The 26,406-nt window shown below is 39.3% G+C and overlaps 1 protein-coding gene across 1 annotated transcript in view; it reads right to left on the bottom strand.

Moving 5' to 3' along the window:
• PNPLA7 (patatin like phospholipase domain containing 7) overlaps window positions 1-26,406 on the bottom strand; it is a gene marked incomplete in the record, with an annotated part of 4,152,928 nt that overhangs the window by 826,784 nt on the left and 3,299,738 nt on the right. The window contains 1 exon segment of the mRNA XM_044064320.1: window positions 3,583-3,699. Within this exon segment, the coding sequence (XP_043920255.1) occupies window positions 3,583-3,699 (117 nt within the window).

Below are 26,406 nucleotides of genomic sequence, written 5' to 3'. Positions count from 1 at the left end.
AAGGGTACAAAATAGGGCCTTATATGCATTGGAGCACTCTGAAAATGTAGTAGTCAATTATGTATTTAAAACAGTATAGTCCAATTATAGTAACTTGGGCCTGTAAACATGAATCAAACTAGTTGAATGTTACAGTATAACAATAACCCTATCACCCATTGTATGTTCAACCAATAAAAGTTGTATGCAGGACAAATTAAAGTTAAAATGAGTAAACCTCAGAACAACCATCACGACTCAATATAGGTTCAAAACCTGTTTGGCTAGACCACCAATTAGTTGGTCCCAGCTTAACAAAAAGGTATATTCTGGTGATGGGCACATACAACTTAGAACTATACCAAGTTAAAGTTTGTATATATTAAATCCCTTTAGGATATGTAAATGCATTTATATCATTCCACATTAATATAAGACATATTTTTAAAGAGATAATTTATAATTGTGATGATTGTAACATTCCAAAACAAAAATATATCTATGCTTTTTTTTTAGGATAATTCTTTGATGTTATTGAAGCCAGTTCCATACGACAGTATCCCTGGATTCCAGCATAAATCACACTTCTTATAACAGACACATACAGCTTAGAAAAAAACAATATAGTGATATGTTAAGTCCCTGTAAAATATGTAGATGGATTTATATCATTCCATATTAGTTAAATAAAGAAATTGTGACAATGAACATAATAGTATGCCACAAGAAAAAACAAAGAAAGAGTTATAAATACTCCTTTAGATACATTATTTGATGTTGTAACACCCAGTTCCATGCAACAATGTCCCTGAAGTCTAACAAACAGCAACAGTAATATGATTTGTGCAAATGGTAGATCAGCAACAAAGAATGTCCAGATTTGATAATGAAAAAGTGAAGAATGTCAAAAATAAATTCAGATCCAGATATATGCATCCAAACTAACTAGCTTGAATGCTGCTGTAAGAAAGTTTGCAGTTCCTTAGTTGGGTAGTAAAGAAATGGATTCCGTTATTAGTTTGGCCAACCAAACTGTATATTTGGTCAATATAATCACATATAAGCTGGAAAGAAAACTTCAGGACAAGGTTATTATGATCCCGAGTGCTGTGAAAACTATCAGCAAAACTAAACAGCATATGTCCCCTTCCATTAATGAAATGGTATGGATGTTATTGAAGCATACAAGTGCGGTTATACCATATGAAAATAGTTTCCAACAGTCCGTTCTCGCCAAAAACACAGTTCCGTTTTGATTTTTACTCAGACCACACTGAATATTGTTTAGAAACTAAACATATATCCAAATCAACTGACCATCGTTCGCATATAGATGTAAACACCATGCGGTTGTTATTCCAAATAAACCAACAAAAAACGGCCCATAAAAATATTTAAGCGAAAGGAGACCTGAATAACGATATCCAGTATGCAAAAAAACTCACAACATAATTCAGCCAGGTTCCAGTTTACCATCATTGACAGAATCCTTGGGGACAGATCCAACAAACAGGGGTGGCATTCTATTCTCACTAAAAAAGAGAAGTATTGGATCATTAAACTGGGAGCTTTGTTCTCACCAGGTTTGAATGACCATTTATAAAATTATGTGTTTCATTTTAATGAGCATGTGTTATTTTATTTCATTTTATTGTATAACTTTTCATTTTCTCTTTGTCTCTCACATAGGAAACAATTTGAATGTGGGAAGAACACATTGGGAAGAATCCTATTGGATGACTCATACTATATATATATATATATATATATATATATATATATATATATATATATATGTATATGTGTGTGTGTGTGTGTGTGTGTGTCACTTTACAGCTAACACTTTGTTATCCCACGCTGGCTGAAGCCGGTCTGGGTGTTTAGTATTATTAATTAAAGTTTATATACTTTATATATCAGCCTTTGGATGTTTTTTTGATGCTTTACACTGAACTTGGTGCTGGCAATTTTTGTTTATTTGGATTGTTTTCTGCCTTCCATTTGGGTCTTACTTGCAGAGTTTCTCTTCTTGGCCTCGTCATCCATTGCCAACAGTTAAAAAAAATAGATGTGAGAAAACCAGATACATTAGTCCATGATAAGAAGACAAAAGCAGCATTAATAATTGAAATTTCTTTAAGCAGTGATTATAGTGTCTCATGTAATGAGACACACGCAGTCATAAAATTCCAGGATTTGCAGACAGAAATGAGGGCAATGTGGAAGAGAAAGTCAGTTCCAATAGTAGAAGGAGCAACGGATCTCCCAAAAATAATTTACAGTTATATTTAGATATGTTACTGATACGTGTAACTCCATATGAATTGCAGGAGTCATTAATGGGCACACTGCGGGTGCTGCAAAAGAGCACTTTTGTCTGACATCAAAGATTGAAACAATACTAATTTCATGATGTTTAATCATACTTTGACTTAGGAATGGGGTCCATTCATGTCATGGTATTAGAAACCCAAAAGTCTTGGATAAATTAAAAATGTTACTAGTTCTGACTACATCTCCTTAATCCCACTGATGCTACTAGTTCTGACTACATCTCCTTAATCCCATTGAAGCTACTAGCTCTGACTTCATCTTCTTAATCCCATTGATGCTACTAGTTCTGACTACACCTCCTTAATCCCACTGATGACTACATCTCCTTAATCCTATTGAAGCTACTAGTTCTGACTACATCTCCTTAATCCCACTGAGACTACTAGTTCTGACTACATCTCCTTAATCCCACTGATGCTACAAATTCTAACTACATCTCCTTAATCCCACTGAGGGCTACTAGTTCTGACTACACCTCCTTAATCCCACTGATGACTACATCTCCTTAATCCTATTGAAGCTACTAGTTCTGACTACATCTCCTTAATCACACTGAATCTACAAGTTCTAACTACATCTCCTTAATCTCACTGAGGGCTACTAGTTCTGATTACATCTCCTTAATCCCATTGAAGATACTAGTTCTAACTACATCTTCTTAATCCTACTGATGCTACTGACTACAACTTCCTAACCCATTGTGATGTTAGTACTTCTGATAAAATCTTCCTAAGTGATACTGCAATAAATAAATATGTAGGTAAAATGCCCTGTTAAATAAATCAACACAATACTAGAGAAAAACATACAATCTCACTTATATTTGCTAGTCTCTCCCAAAGATCTTAAAACCATCTTAACCCCACCATCCACAAACCTGTCTCAAATTTTCTGCTACTTATCCCTACATCCCACTTTTCTACCTGAAGAAAATCTCCCTTAAAAAAAAAAATACTAAATAGCTTGACAAACTACCAAACTGCAGACAATCTGCTTCAGGCAGCCTATACTCTTGGTGCATTATGCTATAATATGATTACATTTTTCAACCAATCTGTTACTTCTCTGCCATGTCTCCTTTTACACTCGCTGGAATGAAAAAGTTTTCTTTCACCACAAGACAAACTCCCCCTTCAAAACCTCCGACAAGTACTTGCCAACTTCTACAAAAGTTTATAGCGCATAAGGGTATACTCTCCAAACACAATCTAAAAATTACTTCATAAGTAATTCAGTTAATTCTATATTTCCGACATAACGTATGTTTACCTCAATCTGCTTGCCTTTGAAAACGTTGCTGATGGCATGATTAAAGGTGGTACCTGAGAACATTGAAGTGATAGGGTACGTCAGGTCTAGAATCTTCTTAAACACTGATGTCATATCCTAAGGGAAAAAAAAAACACAATTTAAAAATGAAAATATTTCTAAAACGAAATATATATGTGCATTCTGTAAAACCATGTACTACTAAAGTCCCACAATATTACTACCTACAAAAAGAAAAATATTTATTTGACATTAAAATGTTACAGAAGCAGTCATCCATTTTTTTCTCACCACTGAATGTCTGGACTCATAACAGCTACACTGAATTCCATCAGGCAGCTGTGCTGTTGCCAGATGTGTGTGTCAGTCCTGATCCCCCCTCATATTACTAAGTAGTACTGTACTGGGGTTTTACTCTCACAGCCTCCATTTACCTCCTCTGAAAAGCACAGTTGTGTACACTTACCATAAATGTAGATATTCGAGTGTATTCACTGTTGCAGTCATTACATCTGGGGTAATCTGCTGGCAAGTTGCCCTCAGTTGGCCTGATTAACAAAGCCTTAGGTCCTGCATCAGTTGCTGTCCCCTCTTCCATGATGTCAGGTTGTCAGGGGTCTAAAACATGCAGCTGACGCCATTACATCAGTTTTTCTTGCCCCAGATGGCAGATGCCTTCCAAATGGGGAGCAAATAAAATTTAAAAACACAAAAATATACCTCCAACCAAAAGCAAATACACCAAAAGGGCTTTTAAGCATAGTAAAAGAAAATAGAGGTATAGCCAGAGAAAAAAAGGGGGCTGGAGGGAGGGTAACCAAGACTGCAACAGTGAATACACTCGAACATCTACATTTACGGTAAGTGTACACAACTGTACTATGGTCTTCGTGTTTCACTGTTGCAGTCATTGCATTTGAGTAGATTCCCAAAGCTATGGTTGGGAGGAGGAAATTATACAGCATTAGGACCAGCTATAAGGCTCTGCAAGACAGCAGTGGCAAAGCCAGCTCTGGATTTAGAGAAAAGTGGTAAATGGTAATGTTTGGTGAAAGTATGAACTGAGCTCCAGGTAGCAGCTTCTAGAATATCCCTGGAAGGAACACCTCTGAAAAGGGCTGTTGAAATAGATGCAGCCCTGGTGGAATGTGATCTGATCCCCTGGGGGATAGTTTTTCCATGGTGCTTATAGCAGAAATGAATACAATAGCTTATCCATTTGGAAATGGTTTGTTTTGAAATAGCCTTTCCCTCTGCCCCTCCAGCAAATGCTACCAACAGTTGTTCAGATTTTCTTTGAGATTTAGTCCTGTTAAAGTAAAATCTAAATTGCCTGTATACATCCAATTAATGCAGAATCCGCTCCCCCCTTTTCCTGTGGATTGGGAAAGAAAGTTGGCAAATGAATGGTCTGATTAAGAGCCACACTGGATATCACCTTAGGCATGAAGGATAGATTGGTCCTGAGAGATGCACTGTCTGTATGAAAAATGATGAAAGGCTCCACTGCCATAAGAGCCTGTAATTCGGAAATCCTTCTAGCTGAAGTGACTACTAAAAGAAAAGCTGTTTTCCAGGAGAGAAGTTTTAAGTATGCAGTAGCAGCTGGCTCGAAAGGAGGGAGAGTTAGTTTCTCCAATACAAAATTAAGGTCCCAGGCAATGGTTGGAGCTCTCCTGGGTGGTCTTAAGTTTTTGGCCCCTCTGAGATACTGCTTTAGCAGAGGATGAGAAAAAAGGGGAGGTTCTGTGTTGTAATGAGCTGAAATGGCTGAGGCATGGATTTTTATGGAAGAAAAGGGCAGGCCCTTGTGAAGCATCTCAGTCAAGTATTGCAAAATCTGAGGAATGTTGGGCACTGCTGAGCATATCCCATGAGATTGATTCCAGGCAGAGAATCTTTTCCATTTGTCAGCATAAGATTTTCTAGTACTAGGTCTTCTCGCCTCCAAAATGACATCCATCACAGGTTTGCTGAGGGATGCTAAGGGTGAATTTAGGTGAATAGCCAATATTCAAATTTTGGAGCTGAGGGTGCAGAGTTTGGTTGTTCTGCTGAGAAAGTAAGGAAGGGGTCTGAGGCAGGTGCCACAGTGAAATGTGCGACACACTGCGCAGGAGTAGGTACCAGTGTTGGCGAGGCCAGTCTGGAGCAATCAAACTAATTTTTGGTTTGTTCTGTTTGACTTTTAGAAGAACTTTGGAGAGCAGAGGCAGAGGGGGGAAAGGCATAGACTGAAAGGTTTTTCCAGCTGAAGGATAGAGCATCCACTTTCCAGGCTTTTTTGTGATGAGTTCTTGTGCAAAATTTGTCCAACTGATAGTTCTGGGGTGAGGCAAAAAGATCTATGTTTGGGCTCCCCCTTTTGCGTGTCAACATGTTGAAAATCTGTAGTTCCAATTTCCATTTGTGTGGGTCCATGAGATTTTTGCTTAGTTCATCTGCCAGACTATTCAGCTTTCCTGGCAGGAATTGAGCTTGTAGTTGTACTTGATAGCTCAAGGCCATGTTCCACAATGCCATGGCTAGTCTGCAAAAGGGGTAGGAGTGTGTACCCCCCTGCTTGTTTATGTATCACATAACAGTGGTGTTGTCTGTCTTTTATCAGTAATTGCCCTGGATGAAGGGAGTCCTTGAAGGCTGTCAGTGCATTCTGTACAGCTAGCATTTCTTTTAGATTTATATGAAGGTGCATTTGATTTGGGCTCCATTTTTCCTGAATGCACTTCCCTGCCAGATGAGCACCCCAAGCATAGTCTGATGTATCTGTAGTTAGGGTTTGGGCAGCAGGGGGTGGTGTGAACGGCAGTCCCTTGTTCTGGTAGCAGGCCTCTGCCCACCATAGGAACTCTAGGCGCAGGCAAGGTAATGATAGGAATCATTGTTTCCAGACTAGAACAATGTTGACTCCATAGACTTTTTAAATACCACTGAAGTTTCCTCATATGCAGTCATGCATATGGAATTAGAAGAATGCAGGAGGCCATGAACCCCAAGGCTTGCAGTATTTGCCTTGTAGAAAGCAGGGTTTTTGTGGCCACCTGTTTGAAGTAAGTCACCAAATTAATTTGTTTTTCTGGTGTAAGGAAAGCCATCTGGGCAGGTGTATTCAAGCTTGCACCCAGGAATGTAATTTTCTGAGAGGGTACCAGCTGTGATTTCTTTTCGTTTATAGTGCACCCAAGACAAGTTAGAACCCTTTTACAAACACCAGATGTTTTAGAAGAATGTCCTTGTTTTCTGCCTGAATTAGACAATCGTCCAGGTATGGATACATTTGAATATTTCTTTGCCTGCAAAATGCAATTACTGGAGCCAGGCACTTTGTAAAGACCCTGTGCACAGTAGATAAGCCAAAGGGCAGTGCAGAGAACTGGTAATGCAAATAGCCTGCTTTGAAGCAATGGTATCTTCTGCAAGATTCCCTGATTGGGATATGCAGGTAAACCTCTTTTCAATCTAGAGTTGCCAACTAGGCATTTTGCCTAGCATAGGAAGTAACTGGTGAAGAGTCAGCATCTTGAATTTTGGAATGTCCAGAAAGATGTTTAGAGTAGATAAGTCCAGAATCAGATGCCATGATTTGCCTTTTCTGGGTACCAGGGAAAAGTCTTGAACAGAAACCTTGTCCCTTTTCCTCTTCTGGTACTAGATGAATAGCCCCCATGCTCATGAGGGAAAGTAATTGTTTCTGGCCCTCTGCCCACTGATTTGGGGGCAGGTCTGGCCATCCGTTTGGAGTTGGCAAAGTGTGGAAATGAAATCTGTATCCCTGGGATACTATATTTAAAACACATTTGTCCTGGGTTATAAGTTGCCAGTTTTTTGCATGAAGAGACAGTTTTCCACCCAAAGGGGTGGCTAAAGGGTAAGTGCTTGGTAAGCGTAGAGGAAAGTCATTGAGACTGCTTACCATAGGGAGGTGTCTTGTTGTTTCCATATTTGGAAGAGGAGACACCCCATTGCTTTGTTCTGAAAGTCCCTTGGGACTGAAACCTGATGCCTTTGGAATGTCTGGGTTTGACTTGAGTGGCTCTCGAAGGAACTGGAAAGGACCAGTTCTTAGTAGGCCAGTGCCTACTAAATCTTGGAGGTTGCACTTGTAAGAAATCTTTCAGTTTGCATAGATTTAGCTTTATCTTCCATCTTTTTTAAAACTTCTTCAGCCTTATTACCAAATAGACAGTCCTGTTGTAAAGGAGCATCCAACAATTTTGCTTTAACATGATCAGGCAGAGTTTGCTCTTTGAGCCAAGCATGCCTTCTTAGCACAGACCCAGTTACAGCAGCCCTGCAAGAGGCCTCCAAAGAATCAAAACCACATTGCAAAGTATGTTTTCCCACTTGTTCAGCTGAATGCAAAAGATCATGTAAATCTTTATTTTCCACACAGTCAGAAATCAACATCATTTTCTGTTTAAGCAGTCCCATGATATGCTGCTGATATTTTAGCATATGGAATTGACAGTTTAAAGCCCTGATTTCCAAGGCTGTAGAAGTGTAGACCTTCTTACCCCATCTATCCAGTGCCCTGGAATCTGTATCAGAAGGGGTAGAATTTTTAGCAGTAGAAGCCTTAATGCCCCTGGGGCCCTGAGAAATAGTCTCAGGATCCGCAACAGGATTTTTTAAAAGGAATTTGTGGGAGTCAGGAACCCTGTATTATCTGTCTGGCTTACAAGGAGCCGGAGGCAGAGAATCAGGAGCCATACTAGATTCTGAAAACACATCAACAATGTCTAGAACAGGAGGTATAGCCAAAGGCCTATGCTGAGGAAGAAGGTGAAAATCCCTAAGCCTCTTTTTAGATTCAGAAAAATCCTGACTTTCCCAGTGGAAATGTTCCCTTAAGGTATGTAAAGTTTCCCCAAAAGAAAAATCCTCAGGGGGAGAAGCAGAAGGAATGGAATCTTCTGCATCAGAGTCCTCATAAGTAGATATAGACAATTCCTGTTCATTGGAAGAGTCAGAAAAAATAGAATCCTGTTCAGAAGATTCACAGTCAATTTCTTGCCTAGGCCTCTTAGAAGGAGGGGGGTTGGCTACCCCTGATTAGAGTAATTAAATATTCAGCCATTTTGATCATTTGTTTTTTAGGCATAGGGGCCTGCACATGTGGCCTAGGCATCGTTTTTTTAGACATAGTTAGAGATTTTGGCCTTAATATTGAAGATGGTGTCGGTTTAATATGCAAACCTGTAGGCCTGAATATACCCTCAGAAGCCGGTGTCTGCACAGCGGCTCCAGACCCATCCAAGGTAAAGACATCCGCAGGTTCCATAATTGAAGCATCTCGCGGCATACTGGACTCCGAATGGGTCTCAGTAGAGGCCTGCAAATCAGAAGTAGCAGGTATCAGGGGCTGCGAAAGCACCTGAGTACCGGCGAACTGTTGACTGGCTTAGGAGAAGTTTCGTCGGCAGTTTTGGACCTCAACGGCCTGTCTCTGTCTTTTTATTTGTGTTTTTTCGGTATCCCGGTACTCGGATTGCTAACCAACGTCATTTCTGGATAATTAAAGCAAGAGCCAAAATATTTAGAAGCAAAAATGTAGCGATGACGGATAGTGCGTTGATTAAATAAAGCACAGAACAGACAGCAAGGTACGTCGTGGTCAGGGCCTAGGCAAGGAATACAGTACAAATGAAAATCCAAATGAGGTATTTGCTTCCCACAAATAATACAATTATTAACTTTTACTGACATCGGTAAGGAGCAAGAAAAAGTTTCCCCAACGGGGTACTTAGCTTTTTAGTTTAAGACTTCGGATCTGAAACTCAAAAACGAAAATTTCAAGAGTCGACCGACCGACACTTGCAAACTGCTTCTGATTCGGGCACCGTATGGCAAGAAAGACTACCGTAATGGCGTCGGCTGCATGTTTTACATCCCTGACAACCTGACGTCATGGAAGAGGAGACAGCAACCGACGCAGGACCCAAGACTTTGTTAATCAGGCCGACTGAGGGCAACCTGCCAGCAGATTACCCCAAATGTAATGACTGCAACAGTGAAACACGAAGAACATCTCATTAACAGTACATTATTTATTTTATTTATTTATTTTACATTTGTTGACCGGGCTAGTCTAACTGGATTTATGTCCATTTTCAGTAGAGGCCCGGGGAGATAAGCTCCAAGACATGAATAAAATACAAATACAAATAAATTACAAACTACAAAATCAAAAAAAAAAAAAAATTGTAAGGAAAAAAAAATAGCAAAAATAATAAAACAAATATAATAAAAATAACCAAGCAATGGTAATAAGGCATTGTGAATTCAACAATATTTGCCTTGAGGAATGGACTTGCAACAGATTAGTACACGGGATTCTATTTATCTAAAATCAAATCGTCTTCCAGCTTTAACTTTCAGCAGTCACTGATCCCAACTGGGCATTAAAGCGAATTGCACAAACCCCCTATAAATGGTACATTACTCTCCAGTAATCTTCTGTTAAAGGAAGAACCTAACAAAGATTAAACTTGTTAAAAGTTACTGTGCTAAACATTAAGCTACAATGTGTGTGCTAAAATCTTTTTGAGTGTGCCTTCAAACAGCCTGAAATTCAAACATACAGCAAGCAACTTCCTGTGGCTATACTGACATTAAACTTATATAGCCCATACAGAGTATCCTCCACTTTTAAAAATCTATTATATTATTATTATATTACATATTATATACTATTATATTACACTATACACACACTGTGTGGCATCACGTCCTTATTTCTTGAACTCCCTCACCCATGTCATCATCAAGCCTTTCTAGTTTGATTTCTAACCTTCTCTTTGAGTTATGTATATGAGCCTTAACTAAATAGCTCTAAAGCATCCCTTCAAATCAGGGAGTCTTAAACCACCTTGTTCTATAGGAAGAAAACTTATCCCAGTTAATTCTTGCCCTCTTCCCCTCACAAGTAAACTCCTTATTAATTATGGTTCACAACTTATCCTCTGGTTGATAAAACTCTACCTAATCTGCATGTAAAACTAAAGGGACTAGAAGCATTTTCACGGCTTGTATCTCACTATTCATATCCACAATTCAGAGCTTCCAGCTTCTCTACTTTGGATTATCTTTTTAGTCTCCTTCCATATATCCTTACCTGCCAAAATAAAACTCTTTTTACTCCATACCCTAAAGGCTTCATCTTACCATGTTGCCATATACATGGGTATTTCTGAACAAGATAACACTCTTGCCTAATTCCTCTGTTTAAACACAGCTTGTTAGAGAGGAACTCTCCCACTTTAATCTTTGCCTGGACTCTCACCCTCCATATATGCTTCTAATTAACCCAATTATTGTACAGGGGATGCAAATACTTTCATTGCCATACTAGTAAAATCCCAGCTGAGTCTCTGTTAAATGCCTTCTCTGCATAAAGACCCACCAACACTAGCAGTGTTTCTCACACTACATCTGGATCATCGCTGGTCTATTGATGTTGTCAAATATTAGCCTCCACTCCAAATAAACACACCAATCCATATCTACCAGTTCTGTCAACACCTATGCCATTCTTTGAGCTCATTTAAACATAAAACTTTATAAACACAGCTTAAAATTGAAACGGGTCTACATAAAGCTGGGTCTAAGAGGTCTTTACCCACTTTGGGAAAACAACCACCACAGCTTTCTTCCAAGATGCTGACACCCTCACTTCTTTTGATTGGCTTACAATACACGCTCCCAACACTACTTCCTGTATAAACCTACATGGGTTTGAGCAGCTAATCACAACCCCAACCTACATTAATAAATCTCATCTACCTAGCTCTCTTCTAGACTGGATATTGGTCTCCCACCCTGAAAACTATCATAACTCCCAAACCCTTCCAAATGCCATCAGTGACCACTGCCCTATAATAGTTACCAGACATACTCCCCACCTTATCAAACCTAACAAATTTATTACCACCCACTCACTTTCTCATTTCTGTCCTAACTCCTTTATTCACCAACTCTCCAAAATTAACTGGTCTCACCTCACCATTCTTCCTTTAGATGAAGCTGTCCACTCCTTCAACACTACATCCCTAAACATTCTTAACTCCCTTGCTCCTCTTCACACGATTAGAATCAAAGCTATTACTGCTCCCTGGCTCACTAAATCTACCAGAACCCTCATGAAAGACCGGGATAGGATTTGGAAAATGTGGACTAAAACTAGGACCCCTTTTCTTCTTCAGAAATATAAAGATCTCAGAAATAAAATTAAAAAAATCACCCATTATGACAAAATAAACTTCTAAGCCAATCCTCCCTCTATTCTTAAATCAGACCCAAAGAAATTCTGGAGCTCCATTAAACAGACTCTTCATCCAGGAAACCATTCAACTCCTAACCCATGTCCCAGTGCAACACCTGAAGACATAGCCAACAAATTTAACAATCATTTTATAAACTCAATAACCTCCATAATAAACTCTCCCCCCAGAAACAACACTAGCACCCCCACAAACTCTATAACTCTTCCAAACCCTCCTAACTCCTCTCTAAAAGCAGTATCAACTAACTATGTAAAGTCATTACTCTCTAAACTTAAACCTTGCTCCCCATCTGTTGACAAGCTACCCTCTTACTTCCTGCAGATTGCCTCTGAACCTCTTGCCATCCTGTATCCATCTTAATCAACTGATCCATTTCTGAATCCTATGTCCTCACTGTATGGAAGAATTTCTTTACTCTACCCATTCACAAAGAGGGCAACTCCTCAGACATATCTAACTTCAGACTGATTGCCATACTCTCTCCACTCTCAAAAATTCTAGAGAAATGCATTCACAAGCAGGTAATGCATTACCTTCACCAGGAAAACCTTCTCACATCCACACAGTATGGTTTCCGTCCCAAGCATAGCACAACTACTGCACTCGTATCATTTATCAACATAGTCTCCCTAGCTCGTGATAACAATAAACTTGTCTCATGCCTATTCCTTGACCTTTCTAAAGCCTTTGACACTCTCACCCACTCCTTCTAGATAAACTCACTAACATACATTTCTCTCCCCCTACTACCTCCTGGTTCTCCAGCTATCTCTCTACCTGCCAGCAATCAGTTAAATGGCTCTCTGCTCTATCTTCCCCTCTCACTGTACAAATGGGAGTCCCCCAAGGGTCCATACTTGGACCACTACTCTAATATTTTCACCAACTTTCTCTACTCCTCTTGTCTCCAGTCATCTCTTGTGCAATATGCTGATGACTCAACTGTTAGAACCATTGCTGACAACCCAACTGCCCTCCACTCAACTACCCAGGCATCCTTCCACACCATTGAGACTTGGCTTAGTGATAAACTAATACTTAATAAAAAAAAAACTAAGCTCCTACTCTTCCACCCTAAAAACATCACCACACTCAAACGTACATTTACCATCTTATCCTGCAACAACACTATCATCTCAGCTGAATCTAGTACTAAATTGCTAGGTGTTACAATAGATGATCAGCTTAAGTTTAATCTCCATATTACTAACTCGGTAAAAAGAACTCATCAGAAACATGGACACCTTTTCCGTAACAAGAAATACTTAACTAACACTGCCCGAATAACTCTCTCCCAGACTTTATTACTTCCAACACTCCTGTACAGCTGCCACATATTTACAAACCTAAATTCTACACTTATTTCCAAGCTTGAAACTACCTATAATATGATTGTCAGATTTGCAGCTAACCAAACCTACAAGTCACACCACTGTTTAGCACTACAGCAACTAGACTGGCTAGAATTCCATCAGCTGCTCCAACTATACAAACTACAAATCATCCACTCTGTCCTCTATCTGCCCTCCTTCTGCCCCAGCCTCTCCACTATCATATCCAAATATTCCCCTGCTAGGACGCTACGCAGCTCAAATCAAGAATTATTAGACATCTACAAACCCAAAACCAAAATAGGCTGCCTTCTCTATAACTATAACCCAGCTACATCCTGGAACCAACTCCCCTTGGAAATAAAATCTCTCCAGCATAGCAAAAGTTTCAAATTAGCCACAAAGAAATACCTAAAAACAATGTGGTCTTGCCAACCACCCTGAAACCACCATCTTTTCACCTATTTCACCAACTCACTCTTAATGTATCTCTAACACTATTCCCCTGCCTCTTCTACCTCTTCCCTTCCTCTGTCTCCAACCACTCTTAATTATTACAGTCTCAAAACAACCTACATGTCTAGTCTGTCTCCTATACTCTACCTCCCCTACATCTCCTACTAGCCATTCTTACTTTACTTTCTTGTTTCCAAACTCCTATACAACTAGATCCTACCCACTTAAGCATCTGCCCAACTATTAACTCATTTTGCTCTAAGCAGCTTAAATAATATTGTAACTAGTCACATTTTCTTCTGCTAATTGTTTAAAACCTTGTTTGTAACAACTCACATACTTGTCTGCCAACTGTTAATACTCTGTATAATTGAATTGCCCGAGGAGCTTTTTTTCTCCCCAGGTCTCTGCTTGGAAGATCCTATAGCTGATTGTTACTACTATGTTACTAAAATTTAATAAATAGTTTTTTAGTCCTGAGGAGCTTTTCTCCCCAGGTCTCTGCTGGAAATGAGCCAAAAGCTCAGCCAGACTAGCCCGGTTAACAAATGTAAAATAAATAAAATAATAAAATAAATAAATAAATAAAATACTATTAAACAAAACCTTCCAGATCTCTACAACTTTCTTCCCTCGTAACATCCAAACTTTCATCCTTTCCTATTTTATCCATTAATTTTTGAGCCTCATCTTCTTCTAACTTTGGTACATTAAAGGCTTTTATAAATATTTCCATTTGTGCCTTTTCTTAGTTTCTCCATTCTGTTGCTTTATACGAATTATCACAGAATTTCTGAAACATCTTTAATACGTCTATAGGATCTCTGGTTACTCTTCTTGTCATAGGCTACTAGCTTTGGCAAAATCAGTCCTCTCTACTGCCTAAGTCATTTTGTGCTGTGGAGTTACACTCATGCATGTTATCCAAATAGTCCCTTATTTCCACATTAACACTAAGCGAATGGTCCTTTTCTTGTTCTGTGAGAGTTACCTTCTTCTGCAATACTTTAATCTTTGTCAGCTCCTGTGTATAATTACTATTACTTCTTTCCCATATATCTTTCCTTCTTATTTGTGTCATAGTTGTAAATTTCATTTTCATTTTATCCCACTTTCTCTCTATACATTTTGATGAAATGTCCATCTTATCTAATAATTCTCCAACCATTTCCAGCACCCATTCCTTTAATTCCTCTTTTTTTAAAACAAATAAGTAGGAAAGTACCAGTGTCTCATTTTTACATCACTGACCTGCATTTTCATCTTAGTCTTTATCGATGCAAGATCTGAAAGTTACTATATGTATTTTTTTAATTAAATACCCATGCATTAGTGAAATGTAATTCTGTTTGGTCTAAACCAATTATTGGATCTTGGGGAAAAATACTGCAGCAGCTCCTACAAGTAGATTCATGCCTTTCATTTCAAATATTCTTATATATTTATTCAGAAATCTACTATTTTCTGTTATATTTTCCCTTTTAGGTCCTCATGATATACTTACTCTATTGAAAATCAGGTTCCATTTACCACAAATAAACAATATCACCTGATGAAAGCTAATTATTTCTCCCAAGACTCTCTGAAGCACTAAAACATCAGTTTTAAGTAGAATTTAAACATATGCCAGTGTAATCCTTATTTCCTGGCAATAACTCTTATTACCACAAATCTAGCATCACAGTCTTTTTCTCTTCCAGCAGTACTGGAGCCCTCTTATAATCAGTATTATTAACTTCCTTTTCTTTTGCCCATGGTATTAACCTGCGGTGGTGGTGCTGCGGTAGCATTGTCACCTCACAGTAAGATGCTGTCCGGTTCGATTCTCAGCTAGAACATCTTCTGCGTAGAGACATGCGTGAATGGGTGTACCTTCGTTGAAGGTTGTGCGTCAGGCCTGGCAAGCCGGTACATAAAAATCAACTGCCAATCATTAGCGGACCGGAGTTCCGCTGTGGCGACCCCTAACTGGGAAAAGCCGAAAGACACAAACAAACTCTGCTGCATATCCATTCTGATGTCCTTTCTTTGCCAAATTCACATGCTCATTTCTAATCAAATGAGTCTCCTTTTACCTTACTATTTGCACCTAGCACTTCTTAGAATAATAAAGTACTCATTTTTTGTCTATACCTTTAATGCCATTGACCCCAACTATGCTTTAAGTACTCTGAGAAATGTCAGCATTTTAAAAAATATTTTTTTGTGTTAGAAAAGATTCCACATTTTAACGGGGGAGGGGGGGTAATTTATCAGTTTATGTGGAGGAGAGTGAATTATACTGGCAAGTGTTACTAAATTCTTACAAATCCACCTGGTATTAACGACCGACTTTTGATTAATATTCTGCTCCTGTTGAAAAGAATGCATATTTAGTAGTGTTTTTAATTTTTACATGGAGTAATTATGTTACATTATGTCATTTTACTGTATGTTAATATGTAGGGGCATTGTAATTTTCATGTGTAATTTTTCATGTGAGTGTAAATGATTGGTTTTATTTCCTGTAGTGTCTATTTTGTCCAACTAGAACTTGTAATGGTTAATTAATGCATAATGAATGTTTTTTAATTTTAACACTATATGGCAGTGTTTTATTGTTATTTAAGGAAGCGTTTGAAGAGTGAGTTCTGAATCTGATGAAGTTCACAGTACTGCAGTGAACAAAAGTGCTTATTTTTTTATTAAAAATGTCATTAGTTCCTGGCACCTATAAGTGTGTTTGTTTTACTAAGTTTTTTAGGTGGATTTTGTTGATTAGCCATTAACATTCCATAATAATATTAGTAAGGTAGTCATTCTGATAAGAAGTTTTCACTTTATCTGTATGACAGTTCTTTAGAACCCATGTTTCAGATGTGCAACTTAGATGTACACATTAATATCTTGTACAGAGTTGCTGCTTCTTATTTCTGTTTCAATCCATGTTGCATTTTCCCAGACTTTTGTTTTGATAAATACACTCAAGAAACAAGAAGCTAAATACATTTTAACCACCCCATCTCCTTTTAACAGTTCTTATGTCCAAACTATTCTAAAACAAGAAGTTACCTCAAACAAACAGCTATACCTACATACTTTATCTATTCTAAAGTTAAATAATAACAAAATACTGCGGAATTAAGCGAAGCAAGTGAACTCACATAGTATATTATAACACCAAGATCTTTATTATATAAGATATATCACAGATAAGCGCTTTCGCTAGGTAGCTTCATCAGGTCTTACATTTTGTCCCAAATAACACTCGTCATATATAAAAAACATTCAATTAATCAATTAAAACACAATTAATTAGCATCACTATTTAAAGAGACAGATACAAATATGTAAGTACATCTATATATCTATATATAAAAAAACTATGCTTTCTAGACTAGATAGAAAATATAATATAGAAAATATAAATAAATAGATTCAATCTATATAAATTAAAAAAAAAATGTATATATATATATATATATATATATATATATATATAAAAGAGATATAGCTATATATAAAAACATGTGTGAATAAAAATAAATGTATATACATATATATTCTCTAGTATAACTTAAAAACAATAATATATAGTTACTGATGTGTCATTTAATATTTCTGCGCTGTCTCAATTTTGGTTTTATTGAGGCCCTATCATTCAGGACAAGTCCTCTATCTGATCTTAACAGAATAATCCACTCTGTCTCCTTACTCTCTGTATATGTCTTAATATCACCTCCTCTAACATTCGGAGTTATAACTTCTAATACTCTAAACAAAAACTTATGTTTATCATTATATAGCATTATATGCTTGGCAAGAGCATTATGTAATGTACCTATCCTCATGTGGTATACATGTTCTCTCATCCTATCTCGTAGTGGACGATTAGTCTTTCCAACGTAGAAGGATGAGCAGGATTGGCAAACAGCTAGATATATCACATGGGGGGGGTCATACAATTGGCATTTACATTTATATTAAAGACTCTCTGTAAATCTGGATGTAAAAACTCTGTGTTACTGTCTATATATGAACAGAAATTACAATGACCACAAGGTCTAGTGCATCCAATATTCATAGATTTCCTATCTAATCTTGGATAGCATAACATCCTTTTTAAATTATGTTTGTTCCTAAAAAGGAAACTAGGTGTTTCACCTACTATTGCTTTATGTCTTCATCTACCTGTAAGATGTCCCAATGTTTATCAAGAATTTGCTTAATCTCCAAATGGTCAGATGAGAAAAATGTGGAAAATTTGACAGACGATTGATGTTTTTATCACCCTTAATATAATTGTTGTTCCTTGGTCCAAAATAGGGCATAGCTGTAGTGGAACGTAGGCTGTGTACTATGTCTACATGGGAGTGTATCTCTTCAGCATTATAGCCTCTATCTAATAATCTATGCTTTAGGTCATTCAGCTCCATATGAAAACCCTCCTCCATAGAGTTCAATCTTGAAGCTCTAATGGCTTGTCCCTTCACAATATTCTTAAAAACAAAGGGTGGATGCATACTAGATCTTAGAAGCAATGAGTTGCGGTGGCAAGCTTTGCGATAGACTCCTGTATTAGCGTTCACTAGTTTAGCAGCGACTTTTGATATTTTATTCTAAAGTTAGGTTTAATCATGCTAGAAAGCACAGGCTACAGCTTGTGTTCCCCCCTCTTCTTGTCCTATTTATATTTCCCTTCCCAAATGTAAATAATTTGCATGCTCCCAGTTAACTATTATTTAGAATGTAAAAAGTGCACCGTTTACTTTTAAATAAAGAAACATAATCATATACTACTGAGGCTGCTAGGAATGTAACTACTTGGAAAGGCATTCATTTCTCTCAGCAAAAAACTTTCATTTATTTTCATTGAACTGCTTGCCAGTACCCCTTTAAATATTAATCATGAAGGTTCTTATGCAAATTCCATGCAGCAGATTCTTTAGACATTTCCCATTAATTTCCTGCACCTGTACACATGCTATCTCCCAGTGCTTGCATTTATTCATGGAAAAATGGCTAACAGCTTTGTTTGCAAGAAACAACTCATTTCAAATATGACAGCAAGACTATTTTTCAGGCATTCCATTTCCCAGCCTGTTTGCTTAGTTTCCCTTGTCTGCAGCATAAATTACACACATTTGTCTATGCTTCCACCTGTATAAAAAAGAAATAAGTATGCTTTAATAAACAATTAACATGATTAGTACATACCCCTAGCAGCCCAAGATCACAACACAGAATCATAAGGTCATAGAAGATTACTAGGCTAATGGCTCTGGGGCCCTTACAAGCCTAGCCAAGAGTTTATCCTCAAAAAAGAAACCTCAATCAGCACCTGTCACCCCTGTCAATGAGGGACACAGATGGAACCCCTGGGAAAAAATTGTGGTTTTCCATCGATTCATCATGGTTGCACTTGAAGAGGGTCAGCAACGTACTTTGTTTGATGTGCATGGGGAGTTTATTCCAGAGATGGGTCAGCCTCTGTGAAACAAACCTGTCTCTCCAGCAGGTTTTGTTAATGCCACATATTAGATTTAGGCCTTTCGATCGGGTAATGCTTGAGGAGTTAGACGTACGGATGTGGAGCAACTCTAGTAGAGCAGGGTCTGATTTTGCCTTGTAGGCGAGACACGGATCACCTCTGACCAATCTGTACGATACAAAGTAGGGTGATAGAGATTTGAGCCTTTCCACACAGGACAGGTGTTGGAGGCCATGGATTCTCTTTGAGAGGTATTTCTGTGGCCTTTCCAGTTGGTGCAGGTGTTTGTAGAGGCATATATACCAAATGGGGCGTTGTACTCAATTACTGTCCTAATGAGGGAGTACAGAGAGGTAATAACCTCTGTTTTTCCTGGATGCAATCCTTTTAATTACGAGATAAACCAAGTAAAAGGCATTTCTGACCACTGCCTCTACATGATGGTTGAATCTGAGATGGTCATCAACCTGTGTACCCAGGTCTCTCACCACAAGTTGTGTGCTTAGGGGCTTGCTGTTGATGTGGTAGTCAGTACGGCTGCGTTTTTGCCAAATGGTATAATACATTTCTTTGCATTTAACTTAAGGTCATTACTTTGGAACCAGTCATTTGTTGTTGTGAGACCCTCTTGTAGTATTTTTACATCATATGGGGAGTCAATGACAGCAGCCAACTTACAGTCATCCACAAACTTGGTCATCCACAGACCTTTTGTCTTTGCCTGGACCTTTGAGAAGTAGATGCCAAACAGTAGGGGTCCCAGGACAGATCTTTGGGGAACACAAGTGACAGGTCTGCTGTCGGAGGTGGAGGCACCAATTTTGACCTTGAGGGTCCTATCAATGAGCCAGTTGGCCAGCCACCTGATGAGACAGGGATTTATGCTAAGTTGTGTTAGCTTTTCAATGATGCCTGAGTGGGGGATTGTGTCAAAGGCTTTGGCCAAGTCAAAGTAAGCTATATTGTACTGACTTTCTCTCATCCAGTGCCTTGGTGACAGTCTCAAAAAAGTCAACCAGGCTCAAAAGGCAAAATATGCCCTTAACACTTCCAAACTGGGTGGGGTCAAGTGCTTGGAGATTGCATATGTCCTGGTTTATGAGGTCCATAACAATAATAATATGCTCCATGACCTTACAGATCAGACTAATCAAGTTAATGGGGTGATACTTTCCAGGGTCAGTAATGGTACCACCTTTGTGCAAAGGGATTACAATGGCAGTACTCCACTCTGCTGGGATAAAGCCTGTACTTAGGCTATGGTTGAACAGGCTGCTCAATGGCAAGGCTAATTCTTGCTGGAGATGGTTCAGAATACAGACTGGGATACTGTCAGGTCCCATGGAAGCTGTGTTCTTTGCCCTGGATAGGGCCTTTAACACTTGATCTATGGAGATGTGAGGTGTGGGACAAGTATAGGGGATGTCAAATGAGCCTTTGGGGAGACAGGGGGTGAAGTTTGCACTGAACCTATCTGCTAGCAGGTTGGCTAAGTCAACAGGATCAGTGAAGTGGTACCGTTATGACTTAATTTGAAACAAATCTGGGCTTTGCCATGGAGGCTCCTGACGTAACTGAAAAAGGCTTTGTGCTTAGCCTTTGTTTCGGAGGTTAGTTTTGATTCATAATTGGGTTTGGAGGTTTTCACTAGTGTGATTTTTGCTTGTTGAGGCTAAGGAGGGAGTTTTTCCAACTGGGAAGTTGTGCCTTTTTACCCTTGGACAACAGTTTCTTCCTTTTGTTGTAAAGCTTGTCGCTAGAAGATGTCCACCAAATAGGTCTGTGTTTCCTTGAGGAGCAGGTTTTAGTTCTGTTGGGTGTGGCTGAGTCCATGCAGTTGTACAGGTGCTTGTATACTGCACTGGCATACTGTTTATAATATTTGTCTGTATCCTCTGAGGGTGGTGGTGATGTGAAGCTACCGATACCCTCCCTTAGAAAGTTGTAGTCAGCATTTGAGAAGTTTTTTAGCCTAGTTACGGGGGGGGGTGTTGGACGGGACAGACACTTTGAATGACACAGACCAATGGCCTGATCACACCAGGGAAGAGCTTACTATGGGAGTGGTGCAGTGGTCACCCATGTTGGTGAGAACCAAGTCTAAAATGTTATCTCCCCCTGTGGGGAGTCTAGTACATTAGAACTGACGAAGTCAAGGAATTGTCGGGTTAGTGCATTAGAGCAGGAATAGTTCACCCAGTCTACGGTGGGGTAGTTGAAGTCAGCAAGGATCAGTGTGTTAGGGGATACCTTGATGGAATCAAGTAGGTCTAGGTAGGAGGAGTGGGTGTTCTGAGTCATGGAGGGGGGTCTACAGCTGGCTATAACTTGGATAGGTGTCTTGTCAATTGTCAGTTGCACCTGGAGTAGTTCCAGTGCATCATGCTGGCAAACTAGTCTGGAGGTGTGTTTGTCTTTAATGAAAACATAAACTCCACCACCCTTAGTCTTCCCAACCTCTTTTTATGGTCAGAATGTGTGGAATAAGGTATAGCTTGGTAAAGCAGGGGTACTCTCCACAGCCTTGAACCATGTTTCAGTAACTGCACAGATTTCAGCATCTTCCAGTGCAAGGAGAGCCTCCAGTGAGTGCATTTTCAGACTAAGGCTCCTAACGTCAAGCAGCAAGACCTTCAATTTGCATTTTGACAGCTCTTTTATGTTGGAAGATTTGTCTTTGGGACATTGCCTAAAAAAAGGCACAAGGGGTGAGGCAAGAGCCTTGGCCAGAATCCTGAATCCCAAGGGTGACAAGTGGAGGCCATCTCTGGCAAAGCATCGAGGCCTGTCAACCATGTCATCCCAGGTAAACAGATACTGGATCCCCTTGGAATGACACCAGAAACTAAGCCAATTGTTGAAGTCAATTGTTTTTTGTTGGTATTGTGGTATCATTGTTGGTGAAGGTAGGATGCTGCTTACGGCTAGGGTCATATCTGCCTGAGGCACATACGCTGACAGCTCAATCATGTTTCTCTTCATACAGTCCAGGGAGGTACGTCTCAAGTCATTCATACCAACATGAACAATGACAGAGTCATACTTATACCTGTTGTGGAGAGACTTAAGTGCGTGCGTGATGTGGTGGATTCTGGCACCTGACAGACAGCTGACCGCGATCTCTTTGTCAAGCCTGGCAAGGGGGACATCGGTGTATCTCACAGCTGAGTCACCACTGACTAGTATGTTTGGTTTACTGTTGTGCTTTATGGGCTGTGTGAGTTTACTGTTATGCCTTATGGGCTGTGTTTGTGAGACACTGGTGTGTTGTCTGCTCTCTGTGATGTGTTTGGTGTTGTGTGTGGAATGTTTGTGAGTGTGTTTTGGAGGTCTCTGCTGTTTAGGTAAGTTTTTATTGAGGACCTCTGCATAGATGGGTGTGTGTGTACTTTGTGCTTGGCTATGTGATATGGGTAGTGTGATGTTTGTGCTGGCAATCTCCTCTTTGTCATGAGTACCAACTGTGGTGTGAGAGAGCATGGGTACTAGGTTACTGATATAGATGCATTTTTCGCAAGTAGAAGAATTATGTGCTAGGAGAAGAGGGTTGTCAATGAACATGAGGTAGCTGCTACACTGTCTCAATATGCCCTTGTCGACCAGGCTGGCAGGAGAAAATGATGGGAATTGTCCAGACATAGTGTTCTGAAACTTTGATGGACTTATGGAGACAGGGTTTTAATAAGGGTTTTTTCATAAGAGTAAAAGTATAGACCACAAAAACCTTCTTAAATGTAAAATAACTGGCCTGAAGCCCAAGTGCTAAAACCAAAATTAAGAGGATTAGAATGACAGACAAATTTAATCAGGCTACTAACAAGGAGTAATAAAAACAGCAGAATAAAAGCACTTCAACACTTAAGAGCAAGCAGCAAGGCAAGATATGGTAATAAAGTAGGTATGGTTGCCACCTTTCGTTGTGGCTAAAACCAGAATAAGGCCACACCCCTCGCATCATCCATAACCCTGTCCCTTTCCCACCCATAGTCCACCCATTTTGTTACATCACTGTGACATCAGCAGACAGGAATACACTCTTTTTCGGTTCCTGATGCCTGCTTTCAGCCAGTTTACTATGCTTTTCTGTAAAAAAGCATAGTAAATCAGCCAATGTAACAAACTTCATAGGCTGTTTCCTTTTTTGAAACAGAATACTGGAGTTTGTACAGTGTTTTCCAGACTACCAAAGAATCAATTTGATTTCCGGATAGTCCAGAAAAAAAAGGATAGGTGGCAACACTAAGAGTAGGAAGAACACAATTACAGTAAAAGCAGCTAAATAAAAAGGTGGTGGACAGGGAAGAAACAGAAAATAAGATTAACAAACCTAAGAAACAGAAAATAAGATTAAGAAACTAAGGGGTTTGGCCTTCCCAAATCTCTCTGTACACAGTAGAATGACCTGATGATATGGGACTGGGAGGAGTGTCACAAAATCAAAGAAGCAAGGGGGTAGTCCTTCCCAAATGATCACATTGTACTCAGTACAGTAAAGCAAGTGAGATGGGTCTGGGAGGAGTGTCCAAAATCAAATTTACAGCAGGGTAGGCAATTCCAGCAAGTTTAAGAATACAACAATACTTGGGTGGGAGGGTTGGGGAAAAACTAAATGTAAGTCCTTATACCAGTAGTATAAAGGAAAACTTAAGAGCCTCAGGGAATCAGATAAAAAAAGTTGTGCTCACACGTTGGATAGGCTGGCTTCAACAGAAAGTAAACCAACTCCCACTATGAAACCACTGAATTATATTCATCCTTTATCTTGTCACATATTACAGTCAGGAAAAACTACTTTCTTACTTTAATATCACTAGTACAAATAGTCACAGATGAGAAATCAATATCTCACATTTAAAATGCCTCTGCATACTATACATTACTAGTTTACAATATAACATGCAGTCTACTTCAGGAAATTTATTATACACATTTTACTATGAACAAAATGTTTTATTACTTACAATTGTATATTTTGTCCCTTCATTGTCCTTTTAAATATTGATGACAGAAAAGGAATTATTATTCAGAGTTCTCCCACCACTTTAACATAGTCAAAAAACCTCCAATATTTTTTTTCTAGCCACATCATCTTGCAGAAGCACAGTTCTCATTTCCAACGATCATCATTCAGAAATTTACAGAAATGACAAGTCCTGCATTTCCTAGTTTCACATTACTGCTGGTTTCTTTCTCATCAACTCAACTACCCAACAACAGTCTCTAGTTCAAGTCCAATGCATTCCTGTTTTTCCTAGTCAGCTTTTTTCTGTCACTCAACCATTTCACTTTGAAAATAAACTTAATCATGTACTACTAAGGTTGCTAGGAATCTAACTACTTGGAAAGGTATTTGGGTCTATGTTCAGCAACCAAAAACAATAAAACATGCACATATAAATCTTAAATGGAAAAGAGTGACACAGAAAAGTAGCAAACAAGGACATTATTGAAAAGAAATCCAACAAAAGGCCATAGGTCGGCCAGCAGTTGTCTCTAAATCCAGGGATCCCTTTTCATCCCCCTCTTCCCTCTCAGGACTGTTCACAGACACCTCAGATAAGGGATTGGGGGGTGACTTTTGGCTCCATAAAGGTACAGGGTGTGTGGTTGCCTTGTCAGTAGGAGAAGCACATCACTGTCAGAGATGAGCACTCTTCTGCTAGCTCTTCAGGTCTTTCAGTCTCTCTTTTCCCCAGGGCATCTCAAGGTACTCACAGACAATACCACAGTGATGCGGTACATCAACAAGCAGGGAGGAATGAAATCTTATCTCCTTTGACCGTTGGCACTTCTGGTATGGGATCAGGTGTTAAATGACTCTTCTGACAGTTTATAACACTTCCTGTCAGAACATTGTGGCAGACACACTGAGCAGGTCCTTAAGTCAGTCCCACAAATGGATGCTTCACATGGATGTGTTTCTGTACATTATCCACCAGTGGACATTATCCTCAAGTGAATCTTTTTGCTTCCCCTCTGAACAGACAACTTCCTCTTCTTTGTGCCAGAGTCCCAGTTCCTCTGGTATGGAAGATGGACGCCCTCTCATTCTCCTGGAAGGGGATGTTTCATTCTGAAAATCCTATTCAAAATTCAACAGGATCCTCCCAAAATCTTGATGGGGACTCCCTTTTGGCCATGACAGTACTGGCTCCCTCTTCTTCTGCATCTAACCAGGGGCAATCATCACAAGTTACTTCACAGAGTGGATCTAATCACTGAAGACAACAGATCTCTTATCCATCCCCACCTGTCCAAGCTTCAACTGACATTGTGGGGGATAAGATTTTGATTCCTCATAGACACCTTTTTTCCCTCAGGACATACTGCAAGTCCTGCAGGAGACCAGGAAACCTACAACTAGGAAATCCTACTTATCCAAATGGAAGAGTTTTTTTTTTTTGGTGTCTGTCTCAACCTGGACCCACTTACTGTGGATGATCCTTTGGTTCTCTCTTACTTGTGTGAGTTGCTCGCCTATTCTTCTATTTAGGCCCACCTATCAGTTATCTCGGCTTGTCTACCTTTTTCTCCTTCTTTAGCTGCTAGATTTCAGGTGAAACAATTCTTAAAGGTGTCCTTAATATTAGACCTCCCAGGAAGCCTGCTCCTCTTCTCTGGGATCTTAATTTTGTTTTGGAGAACTTGACTCAGGCTCCCTTTGAGCCTGCTGCTTCAGCTTCCTTGCAACACTGCTCCTGGAAGACTGTTCTTTTGTTGGCACTTACTTCTGCCAGATGAGTGTCTGAGTTGCAGGCCCTTATGGCTTTGTCCTCCTTTTTTGATTTTTCATGAGGACAGAGTGTCCTTGCGCACTAACCTTTCTTTTATGCAGAAGGTGGTTAACGAGAGATTTCTTAATCAGGCTATTAATCTACCTACCTTTTTCTCTTCTCTGCAAACTGACAGTGAGAGGGTGCTGCATACTTTGGCCATGCATAAGCAACTTATTTGGATATGACCAAGGTTATCAGAAAACCTGATCAGTTGTTTCTTTTCGTTCTAGATCTTTGAGGCTTGCTGTAGCCAAGCAAACTATTTCTTCTTGGATTTCTAAGGTTATTTCCTTTTGTTACACTTTCCATGGCAATAACCTTCCCTCTTTCAATTAAGGCTCATTCTACTAGAGCTGTGGCTTCTTCTGGTGTTTTTTTCTAAAGGCTTAGATACTAATTCTATTCTTGAAGCAGCTACCTGGACGTCTGTGCAAACCTTTACCAAGCACTACAAATTGGATGGAATCTCTTGAGCTAGGGCTGGTTTTGCTAGTTCAGTTCTTCTTGTT

This window comes from Protopterus annectens, chromosome 2.part2 (genome assembly GCF_019279795.1).
Source record: "Protopterus annectens isolate FY-2018-M chromosome 2.part2, PAN1.0, whole genome shotgun sequence".
Taxonomy (NCBI): Eukaryota; Metazoa; Chordata; order Ceratodontiformes; family Protopteridae; genus Protopterus; species Protopterus annectens.
Note: the sequence above shows the minus strand (reverse complement) of the source record. Positions and strands in the feature narration are given on the sequence as shown.